The sequence below is a fragment of the Balaenoptera physalus genome (genome assembly GCF_965194825.1).
Source record: "Balaenoptera physalus genome assembly, chromosome: 18".
Lineage (NCBI taxonomy): Eukaryota > Metazoa > Chordata > Mammalia > Artiodactyla > Balaenopteridae > Balaenoptera > Balaenoptera physalus.
The window spans coordinates 76,100,009-76,122,896 of record NC_138899.1 but is presented as its reverse complement, the minus strand read 5'-3'; the positions used below and the strand labels follow the sequence as shown (position 1 = coordinate 76,122,896).

Below are 22,888 nucleotides of genomic sequence, written 5' to 3'. Positions count from 1 at the left end.
ACCCAGGATATTTCTGAAATATTTCCTGGCCTGTGAAATCCAAAAGTCTGGTAATACGTTTAACACTGAGGAGTCCCGTTATACCTTACTGGGCTATTCTTCTGCTGGACAAAAGAAAAAAATCAATTCCCAAATGTACAATAAGTTTCTAGAGTCATGAGAAAACTTCTAAACGATGACGTGACACCAATTCCTTGAGCATTCTTCAAATCCTTTGCCTAAATTAGTGACTTTTGTGTTAAGAAAACCAGTAATATTTTTAAAGGATTTCAGATTCTCGAAGATAAAATGCTTTTTGCCCTCTTCAGCTAATAACCACAAATTTATTGAGATTAGTCATTTATCCCTTTTTCTCGCCTTGTCCCAAAGAAAGTAGGCCTGTTTTCCCTGGAAATGTTTCTCCAATCTGGTTTGCTCATGACGGTATTAGGAAGGTGATGGTACGACCGCTTTCTAAGACAATGTGTTGGTCACTTATTCTATGTCTATTAGCGATTACCTAAATGGTTCCTCTTTCTAGGATGTAATCCACAAAACAAAATTGAAGAATACTTAGCTAGTGTCCTTTTCTTAGGGAAGCTCTTGTGTCTTTGCCTAGTTATTTTGTATGGTTCCCAGCACACAACCTCTAATACACAAATATACACCCACGCACGTGTGCGCGCACACACACACATTCTGTGATTATGGTAATAGTGTTTGGGAAACCTTGCCTCTTTTTTTTTTTTTTTTTTTTTTAAAGGGATATGGCTGGGGGAGGAGGATGCTATTTTTTTAAAAATTTATTTATCTATGGCTGTGTTGGGTCTTCGTTTCTGTGCGAGGGCTTTCTCTAGTTGCGGCAAGCGGGGGCCACTCTTCATCGCGGTGCGCGGGCCTCTCACTATCGCGGCCTCTTCTGTTGCAGAGCACAGGCTCCAGACGCGCAGGCTCAGTAATTGTGGCTCATGGGCCCAGTTGCTCCGCAGCATGTGGGATCTTCCCAGACCAGGGCTCGAACCCGTGTCCCCTGCATTGGCAGGCGGATTCTCAACCACTGCGCCGCCAGGGAAGCCCCTGCCTCTTTTTTAATTGAGGGGACTTTGGTCTGCAGCCAGCACTCGCACTCAGTCTGTACATTTTACTTGTGGTCGTATTCATTTTAGATTTTGATGTTGATTTACTGTTCGCAGTGTCTCGATTGTTTAGAGCAGCCACTCTGTGGGCTGGTAGACACTCTGTGCCCCGTCTTTAGTGGCGCTTGCTTTCTGTTTCTTGTGATGGATTAGTAATTGGCATTTCATGAGCTCTCCCAGAACACCTGTCCACTCCCCCGCCCAGGGAAACCAAGACCCCTTTTTTCATTTATACGAAAAATAGAAAATATATGGATGTTTTTGTAAGTTAATTTTATTATATGAAGATAGCATACAAAGTACATTCATAGTGACTAGAGATGTAGGACGAGATTCTGTCTTACTTATATCTGCAGCATATATTCTTGGTTTGTATAAAAGTAACTTTAAAATTCCAGTTTCCTTAAATAGTTCTGCACAAAACACACACACACACAAATATACATATAGTTACTACCACTGTCGGTCAAAGACGCGCTCCTTCTTTGATCAGTTAAAAGGGGCCGACATGTGGTTGTTTCCTGTGTGGCATTCTTAGGGGCTGGGAAGCGAGGCACAGCCAGAAGGCCGAGGTCACCTTCTCAGGGTTTGGACCCACTTGCTCCACGGGCCTGAGCGTCATTCTTAGACCAACTAGATACAGGCTCGCGCGTGGTTCCCGTCCCCTCCTACCCACGCTGCTCCGTGTCCGTGATGTCACAAGTCCTGAAAGAGAGCGCTTGTCCCCTCATTGTTCATGCCAACCATTTCTGTCGGAAATGACAAATGGGTCTAATAATACCATCAGTCCACTAGTGACTGAATTTTCAGTGCTGTTTCAACGAACCCATCTGGGACAAGCCCTTCGCCACTGGATACACTCATTCCTCCCAGCTTCCAGTTTTCGTTCTATGTTAAGCCTCCAGAGAAAACCGGACTGATGGACAGACCCGAGTCTCTGAGGAAGCCGGATTAACATAGTCTAATGTGTTCTTTGTCTTTTGGATAGATGGTATTACTAAGGCCTCTTAATGATTAAGAGTTAGATTATTGAAATCAAGACATTATATGTATAGCTAAGGTTTTTCTTTGTTTCCACTAACTGCTGGATCCTTAACTGATTTGAGAAAACAGGAGAATCGATTGTGGTCTTCTTGTAATTGCCCTGTTTGACCTCCTCCCGGTTACCTGATTTCTACTGTTGCCGGGGGTCACAGGTGCTCCTGGGCTTGTGAAGAAGAGGAAGAAGAAGGCCCCCCTCTCCTGGCCCTGGCCCGATTCTCTCTGCACTTGGCTCTTGCTGGAGACTGGCCAGAGGCTCCTCCAGCAGAGTCCCCGGCCCCGGAAGCAGCCGACGTCTTGCTGGGGACCTTCCAGCTCTCCCATCTCTTCATACGAAAAGCCTTGAAGCAAGACTGTGGCACACGGGGCGGGAAGCACAGGCCCGTCTATCACTTCCGTCTCAGGTTCTAGAGTTAAGAAGGGAAGCATCCTCTTCTCTACCGGGAGCAGCAATTCCTTGTGGCCTGTCTGGCTCCAACTGGCCCCAGAAGGTGTGCACATCCTAAATACGCAGCATCACGCAGAGCCAGTGAGGGGTCCAGGGCCTCTGGACCCTGAGAAGTAGGCACCCTTTTGTACCCTGTCTCCCTATTTCCATCATCCTCAGACCCGAGGCAAGGCCCAAAGTAGATGAAAAGAGGCTTTTCTCCTATTGTCAGCTCATTAACTAATATCCTGAGTCCCAATTCTAGAAGTATCTTGCATAAATTACATACCACCTTTTTCCTCAAGGAGTGTAAAGTGCTTAGTAGACATTGGTCAATGCTCTTCTGTCTAAGGGGCGAGCGTGGGTAGGGTCTCCACCGAATAAGAAGGACACCTGGTTGACTTCTGTCCTTGGGTCGCCACGGTTTTCAGGAGTTGGTCTGGTTGGCGTGGAGATGGAGTTTTCACTCCGCCTTCTCTTTTTTTCTCCATCTATCCTAGTCTGGGTCTAGAGTAAACCTCCGCAAGACTGTTTTCCTTCTCAGCTTCCTTTTATAACTAACTGTACGAAACAGGTTAATTCCAAAAACTGAGTTAAGTGTCTTGACTAGATGTTAACACTCCAGATGGAATCTGACAGTATCTTTGAAAACATGGCTTTAAGCCGAACCGGTGACCTAGCCGACCAGACTCACTGGGGTGAGCTTCCTGGGAGCGGCGCATGGGGAGAGGCGACCCCCCACACCCCCACCCCCGGCACCCCCCGCCCCGCCCAGCTCAGGGGGCGGGGTCACCGTGTCCTGCTGGGGGACGGGCTTGGCTTCGAGCTCCACTCAGCACTGGAGACAAAAGTTGTGCCCCATCTGGGAAGAGGCACAGAACCCGTCCCATAGCTGAGGTGGTGCCATGTGCTGGGTCGTTCCAAAAGTTACGTTTGGCCTTTTTTGGCCTCCGCTCACCGCCCGCCCCCTGTCCTGTTCTCTTCCTCTCTCCCCTCCTCCTCCTCACATGCGTGTCAGCTGCTGCAGGGCCCCAGAGCCACGCCTGCGCAGCACAGGCCTTGCTGGCCCGCCGCCGAGTCTGAGCTGCGGTGACAGGTGACAGTGCGTGTCCTGAACCACCCGGAGCCCGGCGGCCCTGGGGTCCCGGGGAGGAGAGGCAAGTCCTGGGGCTGAGGAAGGATTTCTCCTGCCCTCTGAGTCCCGCGAGGGTTGGCAGTGGTGCTCTTGGCTTGTCACTATTCCTCTATCTGGGGTTACATTCTTGTTAGTCAAAAGAGACAGAAGCACTATTAACAGTCACACAAAAGCAGCTGGCTTCTGTGGAAAGGAAAAGGTGTCGATTTATATATGCATAATACTGGCAAAAGCTACTTTTCTGGGGGTATAAATACACACGTGGTTCTAGAAAGAAGGCTGTGCTGAGTCGGGCTCTAGACGGGTGGGGCGGAGTATGGGACCACGGAGTTGTAGTCGGGAGGGGGAGAGCAGCACGAAATCTTCCCCTCCAGCTCCGAGTGGTCACAGGTGACTCTGCGCCGGCCGCTGCTGAGGTGCCCACAGCTGGCATGGCAGAACGCGGGTCTGCTGAGGTCAGAAAGGCCCGACTCCTTACTTGTACTGGTTACTCTCAAGCTAAAGAAAGAAAAGAAAAGAAAAAAAATCAACCGTACAAAGTTGATTTCTTGCACACACTCAAGTCCACCCCTTAGTGGGTCGTTTGCTCATAGCCGTCCTGGGGTTCACGGCTGGGGAGTCCCACCTCGCCCTCTGCCCGGGTCTCTGGAGCTGCGCACGGCCTCTCTGCCACCAGCTGGGGATCATTCCGCCGGCCGGCCGGGGCCGAGGGTGGGATTAGTTAAGGCAAACCCAGAACTGCTGGTGGAAAATAGCCCCCAGGCTTGGGTCCAGCCCTCCCCTACTCCTGTGATTGGCTCAAAGACGCTCCCCAACCCCGCAAATACTTAAGTCGAATCGCTGGAACCTGTGAATAGCATTTGATACGGCGAGAGCTGCGATTGAGCTAAAGACTCTCCGGAGGCGGCGCCTGGCCTGCGTCCCCCAGGTGGGCCTCAAGCACAATCCCACGCGTCCTTATAAGAGAGGCGGAGCGGGCGTCACGGCGCACGCAGGCGGGGCGGGGAGGTGGGGCCGAGGAGCACTGTCACGGCCGAGGAGACGCCGGGGGCGGCAGCGCTGGAGGAGGCGGCGGACGGTCCTCCCCGGGGCCTCCCGAGGGAGTGCAGCCCTGCGACACCTTGATCTTGGACGTCCGGCCTCCGGAACCGCGAGGGAATACTTTTCTCCTGTGTCGAGCCACCGAGTTTGTGGAAGTTTGTTACAGCCGCCTGGAGAAACTACTAGAACGTCCGACGGAAAGGTGAGCACAGCCGTCGGTCTCGCTCTCACGCTTGTGCTCCGGAGGAGAGGCGCGGCCGGTTAGGGCGGTGGAGCGCCGCAAGGGTGAAGCGGGAGGGCACTGGCTGCCGGGTTCCGGGCGTCGCGTGGAGCCCAGGACGCCGCGCCGGGGACAGGCGCTTCCCTTGTCCTCCCGTGTTTGGTGGGCTTAACAGCTGGGACGAGAATGAGGACCCCGGGCGCCACGACGTTGTTTGACTGGCTCTGCATTCGCGCGCCCAGCCTTTGATCCATGTTCTATATTTTAGTCTCCGAGCAGAGGATGCAATGGGTGGTTTTCCTTTTTTCACACAGGAAAGTGTTTCTGGAAGTGTTTTAAAGCAGGAAACGAAAGCGCGTGGGCCCCGCTTCTCCCCTCACTCCCCGCGGTGTCCCCTGACCTGCCCGGCGCGCGGCTCTGGGCCCCCCGGGGGTGCGCCCGCAGAGGACACGCGTGCGCAGGTGTTCGCCCCCGAACGTTCCAGGCCCTCCAACTCCCTGGGGTTGATGCACTGTGGGCCCCATCGCTCAGAGGCGTCTCTGGCCGCCCTTCGACTTGGATCAGGGCCAGCAAACTAGCCGTGCGCGGGCCACCTGTTTGTGTGTTGTTTTTTTTTTTAAGCAACAGATTTATTGACATATAACTTACATACTATGCGATTCACCTATTTAAAGCGTACAGGCCAATGGTTGTTAGTATATTCACAGATGGCTGTTCTGGGCATTTCGTATACATGGAAGCATACGATGCGTGGTGTTTCATGATCGGCTCTTTTCACTTAATTCAAGGCTCATCCATGTTGTAGCGTGTATCAGTACCTCATACTTTTTATTGACAAATCTGCTATTGTACAGATATATGCATTTTATTTATCCATTCGCCAATTGATAGACATTCGAGTTGTTTCTACTTTTGGTTGTTATGAATAATGCTGCTATGAACGTTTGTGTGCAAGTTCCTGTGCGGACGTAAGTTTTCATTTCCGTGGGGTATATACCTGCGGAGTTGAATTGCTGGCTCCTAGACTAACTCTATTTAGCCGTCTGAGAAACCGCTAGATTGTTTTCCAAAGTGGCTGCACTATTTCACGTTCCTACCAGCGAGCATACAGGGTTCTAATTTCTCCACCTCCTCGCCGACACTGACTCTGATTCCAGCCATGCCAGCGGGTGTGAAGGGGTGTCTCATGTGACTTGCATCTCCCTGATGACTAATGAGGTTAAGCACATTTTCCTGTGCTCCCTGGCTGCGGTTGCCTGCTTCTGCAGGGAGAGGTGACCGGACACAGCTGCAGCTCCTTGCTCATGTACTGTTGACGGCTGCTTCTGTAAGTGGCAGAGGTGAGCCCTTGTTTACCCTCTGGCTCTTTAAGTCAGCAGACCCCTGATTTAGGTAAAAGAGGAGCAGAACGGTTCTGCCTGTGGGTGAGTCAGGGGCAGGCGTTTGAACCGGGAAGGGAAGGCAAGCCTGGTAGGCCCGGCCTTGCCCTGTCCAGCACTGTCCCTGGGCAGAGACGAGCACCGAGAGAAGCAGGGCCCTGGAGGGTCCAGCGAGAGCCCACGTTTTCCGACAGCGTTGCCACTGGCCGCTGTGTGGAGGAAGGAGAGCCAGGGTCCACAGGACATGAGCCCTCACTTGGAAGGGTTGGGGTGTCAGGAGGGCGAGTCTTAGGGCTGGATGGCAGTAGTGGGGCCCTTCTTGTGCCGCTGCTGCCAGCCCGGGATGGTGCTGGGTGCCCGTCCCCTCCGCGCCCTGTGAGCAGCTCTCCATCTGAACTGTGCACCGTTGACAGTTGGAGACATTGGGCTCCTTTCCAGCGAGGGGCTGTGCTTCATGGGCTTGGACTGCCTGTCCTTGCCCATGAAGCAAGTTCTGTTTTCTCTTAAATCCCAGTCTTCCTTCCCAGAACATGGTGTGCAGATGTCTGATTTTATGCCCTCTTTCCTGTCCTTCTGGGGAGAAAAAAGTGCTTTCTGCACGGCCTGGACACTATGGTCAAGGAGGGCAGGTAGCCCTCAGGTATCGCCATGAAACCCTCCCCCCCGGCATCTTCCTTCTCGCCCCTCCGGGAACTGGTCAAAGCCCCCCAGCGTCCTTACTCAATCTTCAGTGAGGCCTTGGGTTTACTCTCGGCCCAGGTGAAGCGCTTCAGCAAGGGAGAGGCCAGCAGGGTGCCACTGTCCACCTGGTAGTCCTGAAGGGAAGGAGGGAAGAAGGAAAAGGTTACACCTCTTGCTTGACCCAGAGGGGCCCATGCCAATCGGGGTGTGATGTTGGGATGCGCATCTAAGGTCACTCCAGGCTCTGGCCTCACCTTCCACGCTCCCTGCCTGTGAAGACACAGCGTTGCCTCCATATTGGCAAGTCTAAACTTTGTCAGTCACAGGAAATCCCTGTGCCCAGTGGCTGAGGCCCTTCCTCCTGACGGTGAAGCAAGCAAATGTAAACGAAAGGGAAAACTGCGGGTACCAGGTGAGCGTTTTTCCTAGTCAACTTTTATGCAAATTATTGCTTAAATATTTTAAAGATAGTTGGGCGGATGACTTGGCAATGATATGCAAAGACTCTGAGAAATTATAAAGACACGGTTTAATTTTTCTTGAAGATTCTACGGAATTTTTAGGCCCTCCTGTGTGATGGTTTCCAGCCATTCTGTTTCCTCGTTGGTTCGTATTTAGCACTGAGTTTTATGCAAGGTCCTCCTGACTCTGTGAACACGGCGTTTCCAGTGAGTGGACCCCACACGTGGTTCCTGCCACCCTGAGTCCCCCCGTGGCTCTGTCTGTGTCTTTAACTATCTGCCAGTAAAGGAGCCTCAGCAAGGGGCCTGCCCTAGTTCCCGAGGGACTCAGGTGGGCAGGGCTGAGGGTCAAAGAAGCCTTCCATGTTTTGTTTCGTATCGTTTCCTTGGACTTAAAACCAGTGTTTCTAAGCAGCAAACCAAAATTTCCAGCCACTTTGCCTTTGTATTCACCAGCTTATTTGCAATTTTTTTTTTTTTTTTTTTTTTAGTGTTTAAATAATCTTTTCCTGTTTGTCTGGTGTGTTTGGAAGGGTTTGGTGTTTTTCAGCGGTGACTGTGCTATGTCTCAAGGCCACACTGTGGTCATCACCTTCACACCACAGGAGGTTTTACAGGCCTTTTTTTGGGTCACGACTCCGTGAGCGGCCCTGAGCTGCAGCGGCCGTGTCTCTTGTCCAGCCCTCCCTCTCCTCCCCTTATTCTCTCAGCCCCACATCCCAGATCTTTTAAAGGGACAAACTGGTTGAGGCCTCTTGTTTGCTGGGCTGTCCGGATCGCTTTGCCCTGTGTGGTTGGGTGGGAACAGGGCTGTTCAGCTCTGGAACCTTCGCGGGAGGGGGCAGAGGCCTAGGAGATTCTTCCAGGATCTCAGAGCTGCTCGTGGGAGAGGGCTCTGTCGCACCACGAAGGTGCGGCCACTCACACAGCTTTGAGTTCCTCTAATGCTCTGAAAGCGAGGTTCCATCACTGATGGCCAAGAAGCTTAGAAACACACAGTGAGGTTTCCTAGGGGACTGAGTTATGCCCAGGCAAGGATATGGGCCCTGGAGTGAATCCTGGGTCAGCTTCAAGCTACACAATTACTTTCAAATTAGCTCTGTGTATTCTGTGTCTTGTTGTCAGCCCCCCTGAAATGGTCACTTCAGCCACCACTGATGACTGGCCCCCATTGACCTAGAGCCCCCGGACGACTGGAGTCTGTGTTTGGATGGGGTGCACTGAGTAGGTTACTTCCGTTACTTACATCGAGCATGGAGGTGGCATTTGGTGAAAGTTCTTCAAAGGTTTTGATTTTTTCCAGGTTGATGAAATTGAAAGCATTTACATATCTAAAGAAAAAGCGGAAAGAATAATCAAGACAGGAAAATGCATCCAGTTTTGATTAGTCAGGAGACCCCATGGGCACCACATCCCAGCTAAGGTGAACCCAAATACTGGGAGTCACCTCACCCCTCTTGAGGCTGCAATTCTCTGGCTGTGTTTCCCTGGGAATCCGGACGGGTGCTACTTCCTCCCGTGGTTGCTAATCCACGTTGCATAGTTTTGAGCAAAACCCCAGAGGGACCCTTGAGAGACGCGGTAGTGGTCAGGCCTCTGGTCCCCCATGGAACCAGATGGTGTCGGGCTGAGAAGAGACCCCGAGTCGTCATCTGGTCTAAACACCCATGTTACAAAGAAATGGGAAATGATGCCCAGAGAGGGGCTGTGGCTTCATCATGTACAGCTGCTACTTCCGAAAGGACATGACCCGTCAGGGTCACACAGCTGATTCAATGGCATAATCAAGCACCAGGGCTAGTCTTGTGTATCCAGTTTTGCGATCACAAATCGGGAGAAAGGGGTAGTATTTGGATGAGCTCCCTGTGACTGCCTGCTGAGCTTTGGTTGATCTGTTAGGAGGGGCCGGTAGAGGGACCCACTGTACGCCCCCTCACCTGAGGCCCTGTCACCACCGACAAGGCCCCATCTCTTAGGCATGCTCCCTATTGGGCCCAAGGCTAAGCAACAGACTGGAAAGGCCCGTGTAACTTCGACACCTTCCTTTGACCCAATCCGCCCCTGCTAATTTATTTAATCCACGCTTACTTTTCTCATCTTTAAAACAATGGATGACTCATCTGGGCTGGTTGTGAAGTATGAATCGTGCCGCTGACCTGTGACCCAGCACCGCAAATCTGGGCCGGCCACTGGACTTCTTCCAGGCCTGTCCCAGACCATCAGTCTTTCCAGCTCTTCCCTAGTCACCTGCCAAGCTTGGCTGAACTGAGGTTGGAGCCCTAGGAGTGTACCGACTGCAGACAGAAATGCTAGAAGGCCCACAGGATAGTCTAAAAGTCCTGAAACGAGTCCTGACTACGCGGGGACAGGGAGGGAGTGCCAGAACACCTGGGTTAGAAGTTCTGTCCTGCGGCTTTCGAGCCGCACGGTTTTGGCGAGCTGTCCTCTGTGGAGCTCTAATGTCCCCACTTGTATAACAGGAATACGTCATAGGATTGGTGTGAGCATTAAAGGAGGTGAGGTATGCAAAGAGCCCAGCATGGTGCCAGACCACACAGCACATGTCTAACGTGTCTAACTGAATGTGTGTGGCACACGTGTCACTGCTAGGACTGAGGTGCTGACCCCGCCCAGCACGGCTACTCAGTACATCTTTCTTCCCTTACACCTTCTCCAATTTCCTCCAGGCTAACGAGAGGTACCTTAGTTTGTTAGGTAAGAAAACAAATCCGGTTTGTTGCATTTTATCGAAGGTATCATGAAAAAAGTCAAGGTCATTGGGGGGAGCAAAAGAGGAGTTCTTCCAGAATAAGGCAGACTAAAGAAATGAAAGAAAATGCAAAGTGTTCTTGATTGGATGATGCTTTTAAAAAAGGTACATGAGACATTTGGGGAAAATAATGGAAATTTGAAAATTTAATAGTATGAAGGGATTATCAGTTTTCTTTGGTGTGATAATTTTTGGTGTGGTGGCACAGAAAAATATCCTGTACAAGATGTATACCAAAGTATTTAGAGGGAAGGTGTTACAGTGCCTTATGCCCTTTTTCAAAAGGTTCAGCAAAAAAGAAAAATACACACAGACACACGTATAGAGTACATAGACAAAATAAGGTAAAATGTATGGTTGGGTTTAGGAGGTGGGCTTTTTTTTATGTTTGAAAATTTTATAAAATGAAGTTGGGGAAAGAAAGATCTTACCTGACATTATCAGAACTTCCTGAATTAAACTTTGGAGCAGAAATATCTTCCTTGAAGAAGTCCTCTGAGAAGGCAGGAGTTGAGTACGTAAACCCACTATTTCCTGTCAGTATGGCATTGAGTGGGATGTAGTCTTTGCCATCCTAAAACACCAAAGACAGCTCTAGTCGCGTGCATTTCTACTTCAGCCTGTTTCTGTGGAACACTGTTTCAGTTCAACTATGTCATTTCCACAATCTTGATTGTGTCTTGGGAAGATAAGTCTGCACACACCCACACACGCCCACACACCCCCACACGTGTTTTCTTTTACTGGTGAGCTCAGCTCTTAATAGCCATTAAAATAATAGACAAATAAGACACTCCCTTGACTTATATTGAAGGCATTTGGCCTTCTGATATTCTAGATAAATTTACCTGTTGTACATTGGCTTGAAGCAAGTCGCCTAGTTTTTCCACAAGTTCTGCAAATCTTGGCCTTTCTTTTGGGTCTTTGTGCCAACAGTCCAACATGATCTGGTAGCTGTTGGGTGAGAGCAGAGCAGAGATTGCTGGAGAGCAGTGGGGAGTACACAGATCGCCCTACACACTGGCCGAGGGAGGGGTGTTGTCATGGGTATAAAGATGATGCTTCTCGTAGTATGTAGTATTTGCTCCACGTTTAGATGTGGGTACGCAGCCGCGACACATAAAAAGGCTGCTCGGGCCAGGTCCTGCTGGTAGTGGAAAACACGTCTACACAGGCAGACTCACAAACCAACCCCCCGGAGCCCATGACGACCCAGGCTGTTGGGGGGAGGGGGGGCTGAGCTCTGAGTGAAGCCGAGCTGTCTGGGGGGAAACGCCAGTGGTCACTCGGCCATGAAGCGTCATGTCCTCCCTTCACTGTCCAAAGCAGGACAGTGTCCTTAAAGGTGAAAAGTGGATATAGACACAAATATCCACGGGTGAATAGTCTGCAGTCTTAGGACCTTCTCAGGCTGGAATGAAGGCTGCCTTGGGCTCCTGCATGAGCACATGGGATGTCTGACCCCTCACAGCTGCCTTGTCGAGCTCAGCAGTGGAGGTGGGCAGGCGGAGGCACTGTGTACACGACCCACATCACTTCCAAAAGGTGGACGTCCACACAGAGTGTGGGTAGCTCCTCGGGCCGTGTGCTAGTTCCTTCCATGTGGCTGACTGCCCCACCCCCAGCATTTCAAAGCCGCCGTTACAAACTGGCCTCTCCCCACACAAGGCAAAAAGTACAGGCTGGCTTCTGGATATGAAACCATTTGTCTTAGACAAATCCTTTGTCCCTCTTCTGGGACAAAGAGTCCCAGAAGCTGACTCTTGTCCCGGGATTTAAATGTCAACAGGGTTCCTCTGTGATGCTCCTGACATTTTAGACCGAAGGGTATCGGGCTTCTCTCTCAGTCGCGTCTGCAGGGAGTAGAGGTCTCTCTACCTGCCCCTCCTGGGCAAACCACCTGCCAGGCGTCTGTACACACACTGGCCTAAGGATCTGTTCTCTTTGGGCTCTTCGTTCTCCTCGAGATGTTGATTGTAAGTCATCTCTTCTCTCGGAAGACCCCCTAGACTAGAGAGGACTCTGACCAGGTCGGATCAGAATCTGAATGGGCCTGGACTCTGGATCTGGGTCAGAACCCGGCTGGGAGCCCTGCGCGGGCAGGGACGTCCTCTCCAGACCCCTCACCTAACCCAGGGCCTGCCTGTGCGCACCCAACAAACGTCTGCTGAAGGAAGTCAGACTGATCTCCTAGAAGAGAACGTGCTGTTCCTTCCATGAACCCCTAATTCCTAAGGCAGACGGCAGACATTGCTGGGACCTGGGCGCTGCCAGGATGCGCCTGAGGTGGCGTGTCCCTGCTGCCACCTCTCAGATGTGAGCCTGCAGGCGGCACCCACAGCTCCAAGTGTCTCTTAAGGCTATCCCTGTTTTGTGTCAAAGTCTATGAGGTGGCTGACAGACAGGAAGAATATAGGAAGATTAAAAAAAAAAAAAAGAAAAGCAGAGTATCAGGAGGGATGTAAAAATAACAGTGAAAAAAGGTGAAACTACAGGCAGAGTTAACATGCACAATTTATATCATGATTCTGAGTAGTTTGACAGAGGCAATGCTCTAAGCTTCCAGGCAGCTGGTGAAAGGAAGGAATAACCAGTTATGTGATGCACATGAGCCGGAAGCTGAAAATAAACCAGCTGCTGGGAAGAAGTGTGGCTGTTCCCAGAACTGAAATCTGAAAGGAGGGTCTTGTAGACACCTCTCAGCTGCATCATTATCATCCGGGTAATGATGACTTCGTGGGACGGTCTTGTACATTGCCTTTCAATGCTGGCCAAAGTCTCAACGGCTAAAAATACCGTTCGGTAAAAACAATTCTAAGAGGCAGAACAGTGTGGTCCAGGTGTGCGTGTCCAAAGGCTCTGATTTAACCCCGGGATAAAATTCTAGGTACCCAAGGGGGTGGGAGCACCACGTGGTCTTCAGAACTTTCCACGGGCACTGGTCTTCACAAGCAAACTCTCCTGATAGTTGGCTGGTGGAGCTGAGGTCCTACTTTCTGATAGGATATCTCCTTGCTGGGTACTTAAGTCTTTGTTTAGGGACGGACAGGAGTTCACAAAGATCACATGTCTGAATCGCTAATTTTCCTCCATTTGTCCAAACTTCTGGCTCAAGACTCTTTTCAGAAGATGATTCTGGTTCCCTCCCAGATGTGTCTCATCTACTGGACCTGTCTGACCGAAATCCTAGGGGCGGGCTGTGGGTTGACTTGTTCTAAGAGCGGTGAGGGCCCTTGGGTGAGTGTGCTATGTGGGCCGGTGTCGGGTACCACTGCAATGGGGCTCAACTTATAGACACCAGGGAGGCTGGGACTCTGGGCTGTCGTCGCTGCTCTCTGGGGGACACAGGACAGGTCCCTTAACTCTCCCTGACCAGCAGTGCCTTAGAGTGAGGGCTCGAGGCACGTGCTCCATCCAGGCAACCCGGGCCAGCCTGCTAGCGACCAGAGGGCTAGAGTAGCATAAGACAGTGCCGTGTGGATCTCGTATTAAGGTCCGTTTACACACCTTACTAATTTATTGAGATAGGTACAGACATGCACGCTACAGAGGCAGGTGGTCACGAGACTCGAGTCTGGGATCCTCAACCCAGGGGCGTGGGCTGTGGCAGAGGCCGGCCTGTGTCTGCCTTACCTTGTCTAAGGCTCCCTTGTCTCTAGCAAGAATCAGATTCTCAGAGGCCATTGGAAGAACAGTAAATATATACACAGATATTCTATACAAGGCAGCCAAAGCAAGAAAGGCTTGAACCAGGCAAAAAAAAAAAAAAAGGCGGGGGGGGGGCCCTGAGAGTAGGGAGCATTGGTCAAGCAGAGGCCCCAGGCTTATCCCGACCAGCATCACTTCACCGCTGAGAGGCAGCTGGGGGGGAAATGCAAGGATGGTGAACAGGATTCTCCCAGCTTCCTCTCTGCTGAAACCAGCCGAAGGGACCACCTGCGACTATTGCTGTTTTCTGTTTTGATTCTTGGTTTCTGACTTCTAGTTTCCACTCCTCTTGCCTAAAATTCAGTGCAAATCATCTCAAACACCAAAGGAAAAGAAAAAAAAAAAAATCAAAACATTCATTATTTCTTCCCTTATTGAAAGACATCTGATTAAACAGGCTCTGGGTGAGGAATTAGTGACTCACGTTAAAACGTTTTACATCACTAAGTAAACAGGTTTAATAAAAGAGACACCAGTTACACCCAACCCCACAGCCCTTCTAGAAAACAAGCCAGGGGCGAGGGGACTTGCGAGAAAAGCTTCCTTTCCAAGCTATCACCCAAGCTCCCAAGGGCACGCCAATTTAGACCAAGTTCAGGTCACAGAACCCTAGTTCTGAGAGCTGCCCTTCATCCTCACCAGGGCCTTCCCGCTGTTGGAACAAACAAGAAGGAAATGACCCATCAGCTTTCAAACGCTGAAGGTTTGAATTCTGGACTTCTCAACAAATGATTCACAAAGCTGCTGCTTTCTTCTTATAGTTTCTAAAATAAACTCCCTAGAATTGAGGAACCATCTGTCTTTCTATGGACTGGGGTACAAGTGCTACCTTCTATAAAGATTTGAAGGTTTGATAAAGTCCAAGTGAGTTTTGGGCCCAAAATTGATGTGAGTTGTTTTAGACCAGAACCTGGATAAGAATTGGAGACACACCCTGCAGGTGTGTAGCGTGGTGTTGGGGGCTCTGGACTCAGACTCGGTTTGCTTGACTAATTGGCAAAGCGGCAAATCACTTAGGTGTTCTGTGCCTTGGTTTTCTCATCTGTAAGATGGAGATAATAACAGCACCCACTTTATAGGGTTGTTATGAGAATGAGGTAAATTAATATGTTAAAGTGCCTAAGGCAGTACCTGATGCTTAATAAGCACTAAATAACTAATAAATATTAAATGCTGCTGTTAATGACTGCAATCATTGTTACCGTTAGTCCCTGGGAACTTGCTCTTGTGATTTTCAGATTATATGAAAAGTCAAAGGAAATATATAATTCAAAGCATGAGTGGACATATTAGACATTTCTTCTAAGGAACATGGGGTATATTCCTAATTTAACAGTTCTGTGATCTAGGGAGCTCAGTCCAGAGGACCGCCTTTAAATCTGTCTCCTCTCTACTTAGCTGACAAATCACGAGACTTCTCAGAGGCTTAGTTTCATCACTCATCCAATTCAGGTGAAAATTCCCGTCTGCCTGCCCCTCAAGCGGGCTGGGGTCTTCATACGAGACCGTGGCAGGGGGAAAACACTTAGAAAACTGTAAAGTGCAAAGTCATCTCATTTTAAACCAGACCTCCTGGTGTTTGCCCCTCTCCACCACGTAAAAGAAGTGAGCAATTAAGAACTCGCCTGCCTTTTAAAATCTCTCTGCAGTCCAGCGCAGGCCTGGGGCTAATCTAGCCGTGTCCCCAGCTCTCAGAAGGGCCTCGTGCTTTCCTGGCAAGGACACCACGTATGACTGAGAAGGCCGGGTCCCTTCTCCCCTCTGCACTCAGGCCGCTCCCCAGCCCTGCCTCCGTGGCCCGAGTCCCCCGACCTCCTGGTCCCGGGTCTGACCTAGCTTGTCTCTGGGCCATGGAGGAAAGAGAGGGCACTTTGGCCAAGCGCACACTTCCTTCGTTCCCTCCGACTCCTCCCAAAGGCCGTCGAGGGGCTCCTGACGGCCCCAAGTTGTGGGGGTGGGACGGGGAGGGCCCCCTGTCGGTTCGGGAAAGGTGGTACCACCGCGATAGTGGACGGGGGGCGAGTCCTTGTCTAGCAGCCTGACAGAAATGCAGGGGTCATCACCTTCCTGCCCAGGCCTCAGGGCAAAACGCCCACAGAGCGTCAGGAAGACAGAGTCCGAGAGAGGCGAGCAAGCCCTTGTCCAAGGCGGACAGCCCTCACCCCGGGCCTCCGGGCCTCCTAGAGCCACGGGTCCGAGCGGAGGGGCCACCGCCAGCAGCGGCCCCAGCCCCCGGCTCCGCACAGGCTGAAGGTGCCTCGCTGCCCACGCAGGCCTCTGGGGAGCAGGGTTCCTGCCCAGTCCGGACCCCCCTTCCTCTCCTCCACGTCTCCCCCTACACTCCGGCCAGCCCCGCATGGTCCCGGCTGTGGCTGGAGGGCCGCTCAGCTGCGGAGCCCGCGGGCCCACTTCGTGAGCAGGCACGGGGTCCGGCCTCCACTTCCCGGGCGGGCTGCGCAGTTGTGGCCGGGCTCCTAGCTAGACGCTGCGTTCCTAACCTCGGCTCCCAGCTACGTCGGGGGTGGAGAGACGCCCTAGGCAGGGGCGGGTCCAGGACGTGACGCCTCGCTTCTGCAGCGCGCTCCCGGCACGGCTGGGCCCCAGGGGGCCAGGCAGGGGCGACCTGGAGTAAGGAGAGCCCTCTGCATCTCCCGGGACGGGGGCTCTGAACGTCAGGTCCCCCTCCTGAGGCGGCCTGGCGGGGGGAGCCACGGGCTGGGGGTGACGGGGGCTCACATTTCGGCCGTGGCGTACTCCGGGGCCCGCATCCTCATGCCGTCCTTCAGGCGGCTGCAGAAGTCCTCGTCCATCTGCACGCCCGGGTACGGGGACCCGCCTGTACCAGACGACGGGAGAGAACACAGGGCACGTTAGGGCCTCAGGGCGCGAAACGCCCCAGGGGGCAATTCCGTGTCTGTTCCCTCCCTGCGAGGGGAGGGCTGGGTAGCGAACTCCCGGTGATGCGAATGGACCTCAGCGTACAGCGCAAGCCCCAGGGCAGCCCAGCGGATCCTTGCTGGCGACCCGCTTGGCCGGTCGGCGCCCTGGTGCCGGGTGTCAGATGCCCGCAGGCCGCTCCCGTGGCTGCTCTGGTCTGTTGGGTCAGGAGAAAGGGTGGCACCTGAGGGGTCCCTCCCCTCTCCCTACAAGGAACTCTGGAGAAAGCGCATCCTTTAGAGACTCATTCCTTGAGTTAATGAGCTGCTGTTTAAAAAGCCAGTAGACTCGGAGGCGGCCACTGCTGGCTCACTCACACCTCCCTGAGAATGACTTGAACCCACTACTTTCGTGTAAGGTTCGCACAGCACTGGGGGTCCGGTGCCGCGAGGGGCCCGAGGGGAGGGGGCCAGGAGCTCCGGGAGTGGGCTGGCTGCGGTGGGGCGGGGCCCGCAGGGGGCCCAGAGGAGCCGGGACTTTGCCTTTTGCCAGCTTTCCTGGGCAGGGTCGCACGTAACCGTCCCTCTTAGGGGGATTGCTGGCTGAGGTAGGGCTCGGGGGCAGCAGGCCCTCCAGCTCTGCCCTGTTCCAGACCTCGAACCTAGTCTGTCTCAGCATTTGTTTGTCTGCACTTTCGAGTGATTGCTGTCAGGAGGAAGCAGCTGGGCGGCGTGCAGTGCTGGCCGTGTGTCACCGCGGGGCCACTGTGGCCGCCAAGCTGCTTTCAAAGACTGGAAGCAACAGGTGCCTGTCATCGAAAGCAGGGGAATGGTTTTCACACATTACAGGAAACCAGGGATGTTACTGGGTGACTTTTTATTTGCTCTGCAAGGCAAGTTTCTGGCAAAGTCCGAAAGACTCTTGGCTAGACCCAGCGTTTGGGAGGCCTCGGAGCATCGGTGCGTGTCTGCAAGCCGATGGGGGCTCCAGGCGCATCTGTGTGCTTGGGCGCCTTGGACAGGGCTTCCAGCCACCGCAGTGGGTGTTGGTGGAAGCAGGGTGAATACAGCCAGCGTTCCGGCTGCTCATTCTGCATAAACCAGTGTCCGGGGCTGGCTGTGCCGACCTCAGAGGCGCGGGTTGAGCTGTGTGTGTTAGGTCTTTCCTGGGAAATTCTGCGGGGAGGGGGGACGCGGGGAGGGAAGAGGAATGGGCGTTAGGAATCTGGGTGTTTGAGGAATTAGAAGAAGGGGGCCAAGGACAGGGAAGGAGTAGCCAGGTTGGCTGAAGATCAGCCTGACTGCAGATCTTACTCTGGTCAGACCTCGTGCACGGCCCTACGGACATCTCTGCAGTCCAGGCGCGCGTGTGCACGCCACTCGCCTGAGCCTACGTGGGTTTTAGATGCTGATCTGCCCGTGGACACTCAGCAGAGGGGACGGACGTTCGGGTCTGGCCTGTCTGCTCTCGTCCTGCCCCCAGATTTACCTAAGGAGAAGATTTCCCACAGCAGTACTCCGTAAGACCACACGTCGCTCTTGGTGCTGTAGATTTTGTCAAAGATGGATTCGGGAGCCATCCATTTCAGAGGAAGTCGAGTCTAGAAAAGGGCAAGGGGGCCGTGAGCAGGAGGACGTGACAACAAAGCACATTCAACCCATGTGCCCATGGGGTCACCTCCCAGATAACATTTGGCCTACAAGTCATTTCCTAGAGCAGCTATGGCTTCCCAGCGTGGAGGAAACTCAAAACATGCAGTGTTACACTGAAAGAGGGAGAGTTGTGTGCTATACCAATTCCTACGATGGCAGTAGTTGCTCAGTAAGCCCTTCCTACGAGCCCAGCGTGTCCTGACTCTGACTCTGTAAGAAATCCTTCTCCCCACAGCAGCTCACACTCTACAGGGACCTGGGAAAGAGTGATCTGAAGTAGGAGGCATCCTGAAAATCAATAATTTCCCGGAATTTTTCTTAAAAAGGATTTTGAAAGGCATTCCTATTTAAAAAAAAAAAAAAAAGACAGGATTTAAAAAGGCATTGAATGGGGGGAGTTGGCAAAGGCACCAGAAAGAAGGGAGGTGATGGACAGTATTCAGGACACCATGTGGCTGGTTTTCAAGCAGGAACTCCAGTGAGTTAGGCCCTGTCACTTCAGAGGGATGGGGATTGACAGGGAGCCTGGGATAATGGAGAGAAAGAGAAAAAGAGGGGGGAGGGCCAGGGAGAGGCTGAAAGAGACACGATGGACAGAAAAGAAGCACAGACTGACACAGGGGTAGATGCCATCTTTGCAAATCGGGGCTCTCAAGGAAAGCTTGTTGTTTTCCTTTTATAAATAGAAACGGTGGGGCTGGGCTTCCCTGGTGGCACAGTAGTTAAGAATCCGCCTGCCAATGCAGGGGACATGGGTTTGAGCCCCGGTCCGGGAAGATCCCACATGCTGCGGAGCAACTAAGCCCGTGCGTCGCAACTACTGAGCCTGCGCTCTAGAGCCCACGAGCCACAACTACTGACCCCGCGTGCGTGCCTGGAGCCAGTGCTCTGCAACAAGAGAAGCCACCGCAATGAGAAGGAGCCCATGTACTGCAATGAAGAGTAGCCCCTGCTCGCCGCTGCTAGAGAAAAGCCCGCGTGCAGCAGTGAAGACCCAACGCAGCCAAAAAAATTAATAGATAAATAAATAAATAAAAGAAAGAAAGAAACAGTGGGGGACTTCCCTGGTGGTCCAGCAGTTAAGACACTGTGCTTCCACTGCAGGGGGTGAAGGTTTGATCCCTGGCCAGGGAACTAAGGTCCCACATGCCTCACAGTGCGGCCAGAAAAAGAAAAAGAAAAAAAAAAAAGAAAAAACTGTGGAGAAGTGGTTCTCCAAGTATAGTCCTGGGACCAGCTGAGGCACAGTCTCAGGCTCCACCCAAGGCTCTCAGTTGAACAGGCTTTCCAAGTGATGTGTGCGCTCGCTCGAGTTTGAGAACCACGACTGTGGAGTAGTCGTCAGGGCCCGGACACAGGCTTAATTAAGCCTTCAGGGTAAAGGCCAGAGAAGAGGGGGCACAGGAGGTCACCCGCAACAGCAAAAATAACACTATGCTCAGAGACAGGCGGGGAGGAGAGACCCGTGTGAGCTGGCAGCGATGCTGGGTCTGAAGGCAAAGCCGGGAGGGACGCGATTTCCTCCCCGGCAAGGTCATCCTGACGCCTGCCCCCGCCCTTCCTGCGATGTGTACACCTGCTGAATCCATCACCCGGGTTTATTTGAGGGGAAGAGTCCAGGGTGTTCTTCCCAGCGGCCCAGGGAACTCCCCCGGGGGTCAGAGGGGAGGGGACGCTGTGGTCTCCGCAGGGCCCACTGAACAGCGCTCCGGGCCCCAAAGGACAGCCGAGCAGGAACAGGGAAAGGACAGGAGGAGGGGACCGTGGCCTCCCGGAGCCCCGTGCGAGGGCTCTCGGGTCCACGGTCCACGCAGACCGTTCGTCTCCACAGAAAGCGCGTGCTGGTTTTCAGCAACCTCTGCCGAGGGCTTTGGTGTGTGGTTTGGAAATGATAGGGCCTAAATGAGCCCAAGAAACATCCAACTGACTTACATCTCCTTTTCTCACGTAATCGGGGTTCTTATAAATATCCCGGGCAAGGCCAAAATCGCAAATCTTCACCACGTTGTTCTCAGATAGCAGTATATTTCGTGCTGCCAGGTCCCGATGAATGCACTAGAATAAAGCAGTGGCATGATCAGTGCATGTCCTTGATCTCATCGGCTGATTTCCTGCCCCTTCTCAGCGTTCTCCTTCTGAACTCGGGGATCCATTTTGCATGCTTCCTTTACATGAAGGGAGCGGCTCCTGATGCAGGTGGCGTCGCCCCAAACGTGAAGCGCTTCTCTACCAATACAGACCCCTGGAGGCCCCCAAGTCGAGAGAGGCCCCGAATCCCCTTTGCTACTGTGTTGCAGGACAGCATCGGGGAAACAGAGCTGGCCATCGGGTTCTCCCGGGGAGCACAACTTCCCCAAAGCCTTTTATCCTGAGCTGCTGAGATCAGATCACGATCTAGCTGGAGTTTCCTGGGAGGACCCCGCTGGGACGTATTAATAGATGCTCTCCCATGGGGTCGTGTACTCTGAGATTCTGGCCAGCTCTGAAGACATGCCAGAGGACGTTGTGGAGCACGGGTGCCAGGTTCATCTAGTCTGAAACCCAGCGAGCTTTTCCCCTGGAATTAAGTTCTACCTGCTGGTACCCAGGAGTCACTGTTCTCAAGCCTCCTCACTCATATCAGGACAAATTAAGTCGTGTGTTGTGAAGTTCACTCTACATTTAGGGACACACACACAAGCAAATACGAGGAAAAGTGGATTTTATAGCAAAGGTGTGTGTTTGCCCATGTGAACATCCACACGACCAGGCCTGGTGAAGAAGCAAAACAGTAAAGAGTGAGGCTGACCTTTCTGGAAGACAGAAACTCCATGCCTCTGGCCACTTGAAAACTGTAAGAAATCAGATCTTCCATAGTGATGGGCTGCTTGTAGAAATCGTCAGAATCTGGAAAGCATTAAAACCGTAACTGTTTGTAATGGCTCTTGTTATGCCACCAAATCCCAGTTTATTGGAACAATGTTAGCAAAACATGAAACAAACCAACAAGTAGATCAGAGTTCATTTTCGAGAGCCTTTGAGTTTCAACATGAATATCCGAGATTTTTCCAGGCCTCTAGCCCATTTTGCCCAAGCATGGGGGGCAGGGGATGACCCGTTAAGACAGAGAGGCCGGAGGGGAGACAATTGTACAGTTCCCTGTCAAAATTAGTAACTCTGTAAATAATCTAAATTCAAATCTTATCTCCCCAGGACATTACGCTTCGAGTCTCCCACGGATGTTTATTAGGGTGATAAATAAGAAAAAAATTTCAGAGATGCACAGTATGCTGTAAAAATATCTCAGACTGTAGGACAGGAAGGAATTAATACCTACCCTCCTCTTCCTCAACATCACTCAGACTTTTATCTTCCTGAAACCCGGAGCTTGCGAAGCTCTCGCTGCTGGTGACACTATCTAGTCTTTGTTTCTCGCTCTGCTCCAGGTCTGGCTCCATTTTCTCTTTCTTAGGCTCCACGTGTAAGGCTGCATCCTTTAACAGACCAAGAAAGACACAGATGAAAGGGACAGAACAGTAGCGGGGAGACCAGTCCCTCAAGCTGGCGCTCGCCTGCATTAGGAGAATGTCATCCGACAAAATGGATAGTAAATTAGTAGCCTGGCTTTCCCTGGGGTTGTGGAGTCAATTCTTCTCTTGACTGGGCTCCTTGACAGCATCTTGGGTAGGATAAAGGAATATCCGCAGCAGCTGCTATTTACTGAGAGCTTACTCGGTGTGAGCCAGGACACTAAGAATCTTTGGTACATTTTCTCTTTTAATCTTTCCAACAATTTTATGAAGGTAGTTCTTGCTTGTAATACACGAAGGAATAGGTTCAGAGAAGTCAGGTAATCAAAGTCACATGCAGCTAGTAAATGGCAAAGCTTGAACCCAGGTTTGGCCAACTCCGATCTATGCCCTTGAGCGCTTTTCCATACCGTGCGCCATCTTGTGAAAGATGATATGGAATGACAGAAAAGGATCCCCAGTCAACTCGGGGCCTTTGTAATCCCTGGGAGGAGTAATGAGAGAAGGCTGCAGTTACCAATTTCTCTGGTTTCCTTGGAGAAGGAGGGAGCATGAACATTTCCTTTTCTCTCCTCCATTCAGAACAAAGATATAGTTTGATGCTAACAGAGGTAGAAAAGGCCTTTTACCCCGGACTGGGCCTCTAAGCCCTGGTGTGTATCTGGCTCTTTCATCGACCATGTGACCTTGAACAAACCACCTTGCTTTTCTGGGTTTCCTTTTTGTCATCGGAAAAGCTCTATCATCTTATTACATTTTGACTCACGGGAAAGGAGTTGTTGATTCTGGGTGGAACCAGAAGAGATTTTTATCACCTTTTCGTAATTCACCTAATCACTGTGACACTAGAAACAGCACTCCCAGTGGCTTAA

General features: G+C 51.9%; 1 protein-coding gene across 5 annotated transcripts in view; it reads right to left on the bottom strand.

Moving 5' to 3' along the window:
* Nucleotides 1-779: 779 nt before the first annotated feature.
* Nucleotides 780-22,888, bottom strand: part of FLT1 (fms related receptor tyrosine kinase 1) — a 172,078-nt gene continuing 149,969 nt past the window's right edge. For 4 of the 5 annotated variants that reach the window (XM_082435510.1, XM_082435508.1, XM_082435509.1 and 1 more), the window contains 10 exons: nucleotides 21,824-21,980; nucleotides 21,296-21,393; nucleotides 20,440-20,562; nucleotides 18,344-18,455; nucleotides 16,715-16,814; nucleotides 11,119-11,224; nucleotides 10,702-10,844; nucleotides 8,747-8,831; nucleotides 7,079-7,173; nucleotides 780-4,216 (listed from right to left, as the gene is read on the bottom strand). In XM_082435510.1, coding sequence (XP_082291636.1) covers nucleotides 4,015-4,216; nucleotides 7,079-7,173; nucleotides 8,747-8,831; nucleotides 10,702-10,844; nucleotides 11,119-11,224; nucleotides 16,715-16,814; nucleotides 18,344-18,455; nucleotides 20,440-20,562; nucleotides 21,296-21,393; nucleotides 21,824-21,980 — 1,221 coding nt within the window. In that variant the 3' untranslated portion in view covers nucleotides 780-4,014. Of the gene's footprint in view, nucleotides 4,217-7,078; nucleotides 7,174-8,746; nucleotides 8,832-10,701; nucleotides 10,845-11,118; nucleotides 11,225-16,714; nucleotides 16,815-17,716; nucleotides 18,031-18,343; nucleotides 18,456-20,439; nucleotides 20,563-21,295; nucleotides 21,394-21,823; nucleotides 21,981-22,888 lie in introns of those variants that run through there. The other variant, XM_082435512.1, reaches the window with a different exon arrangement.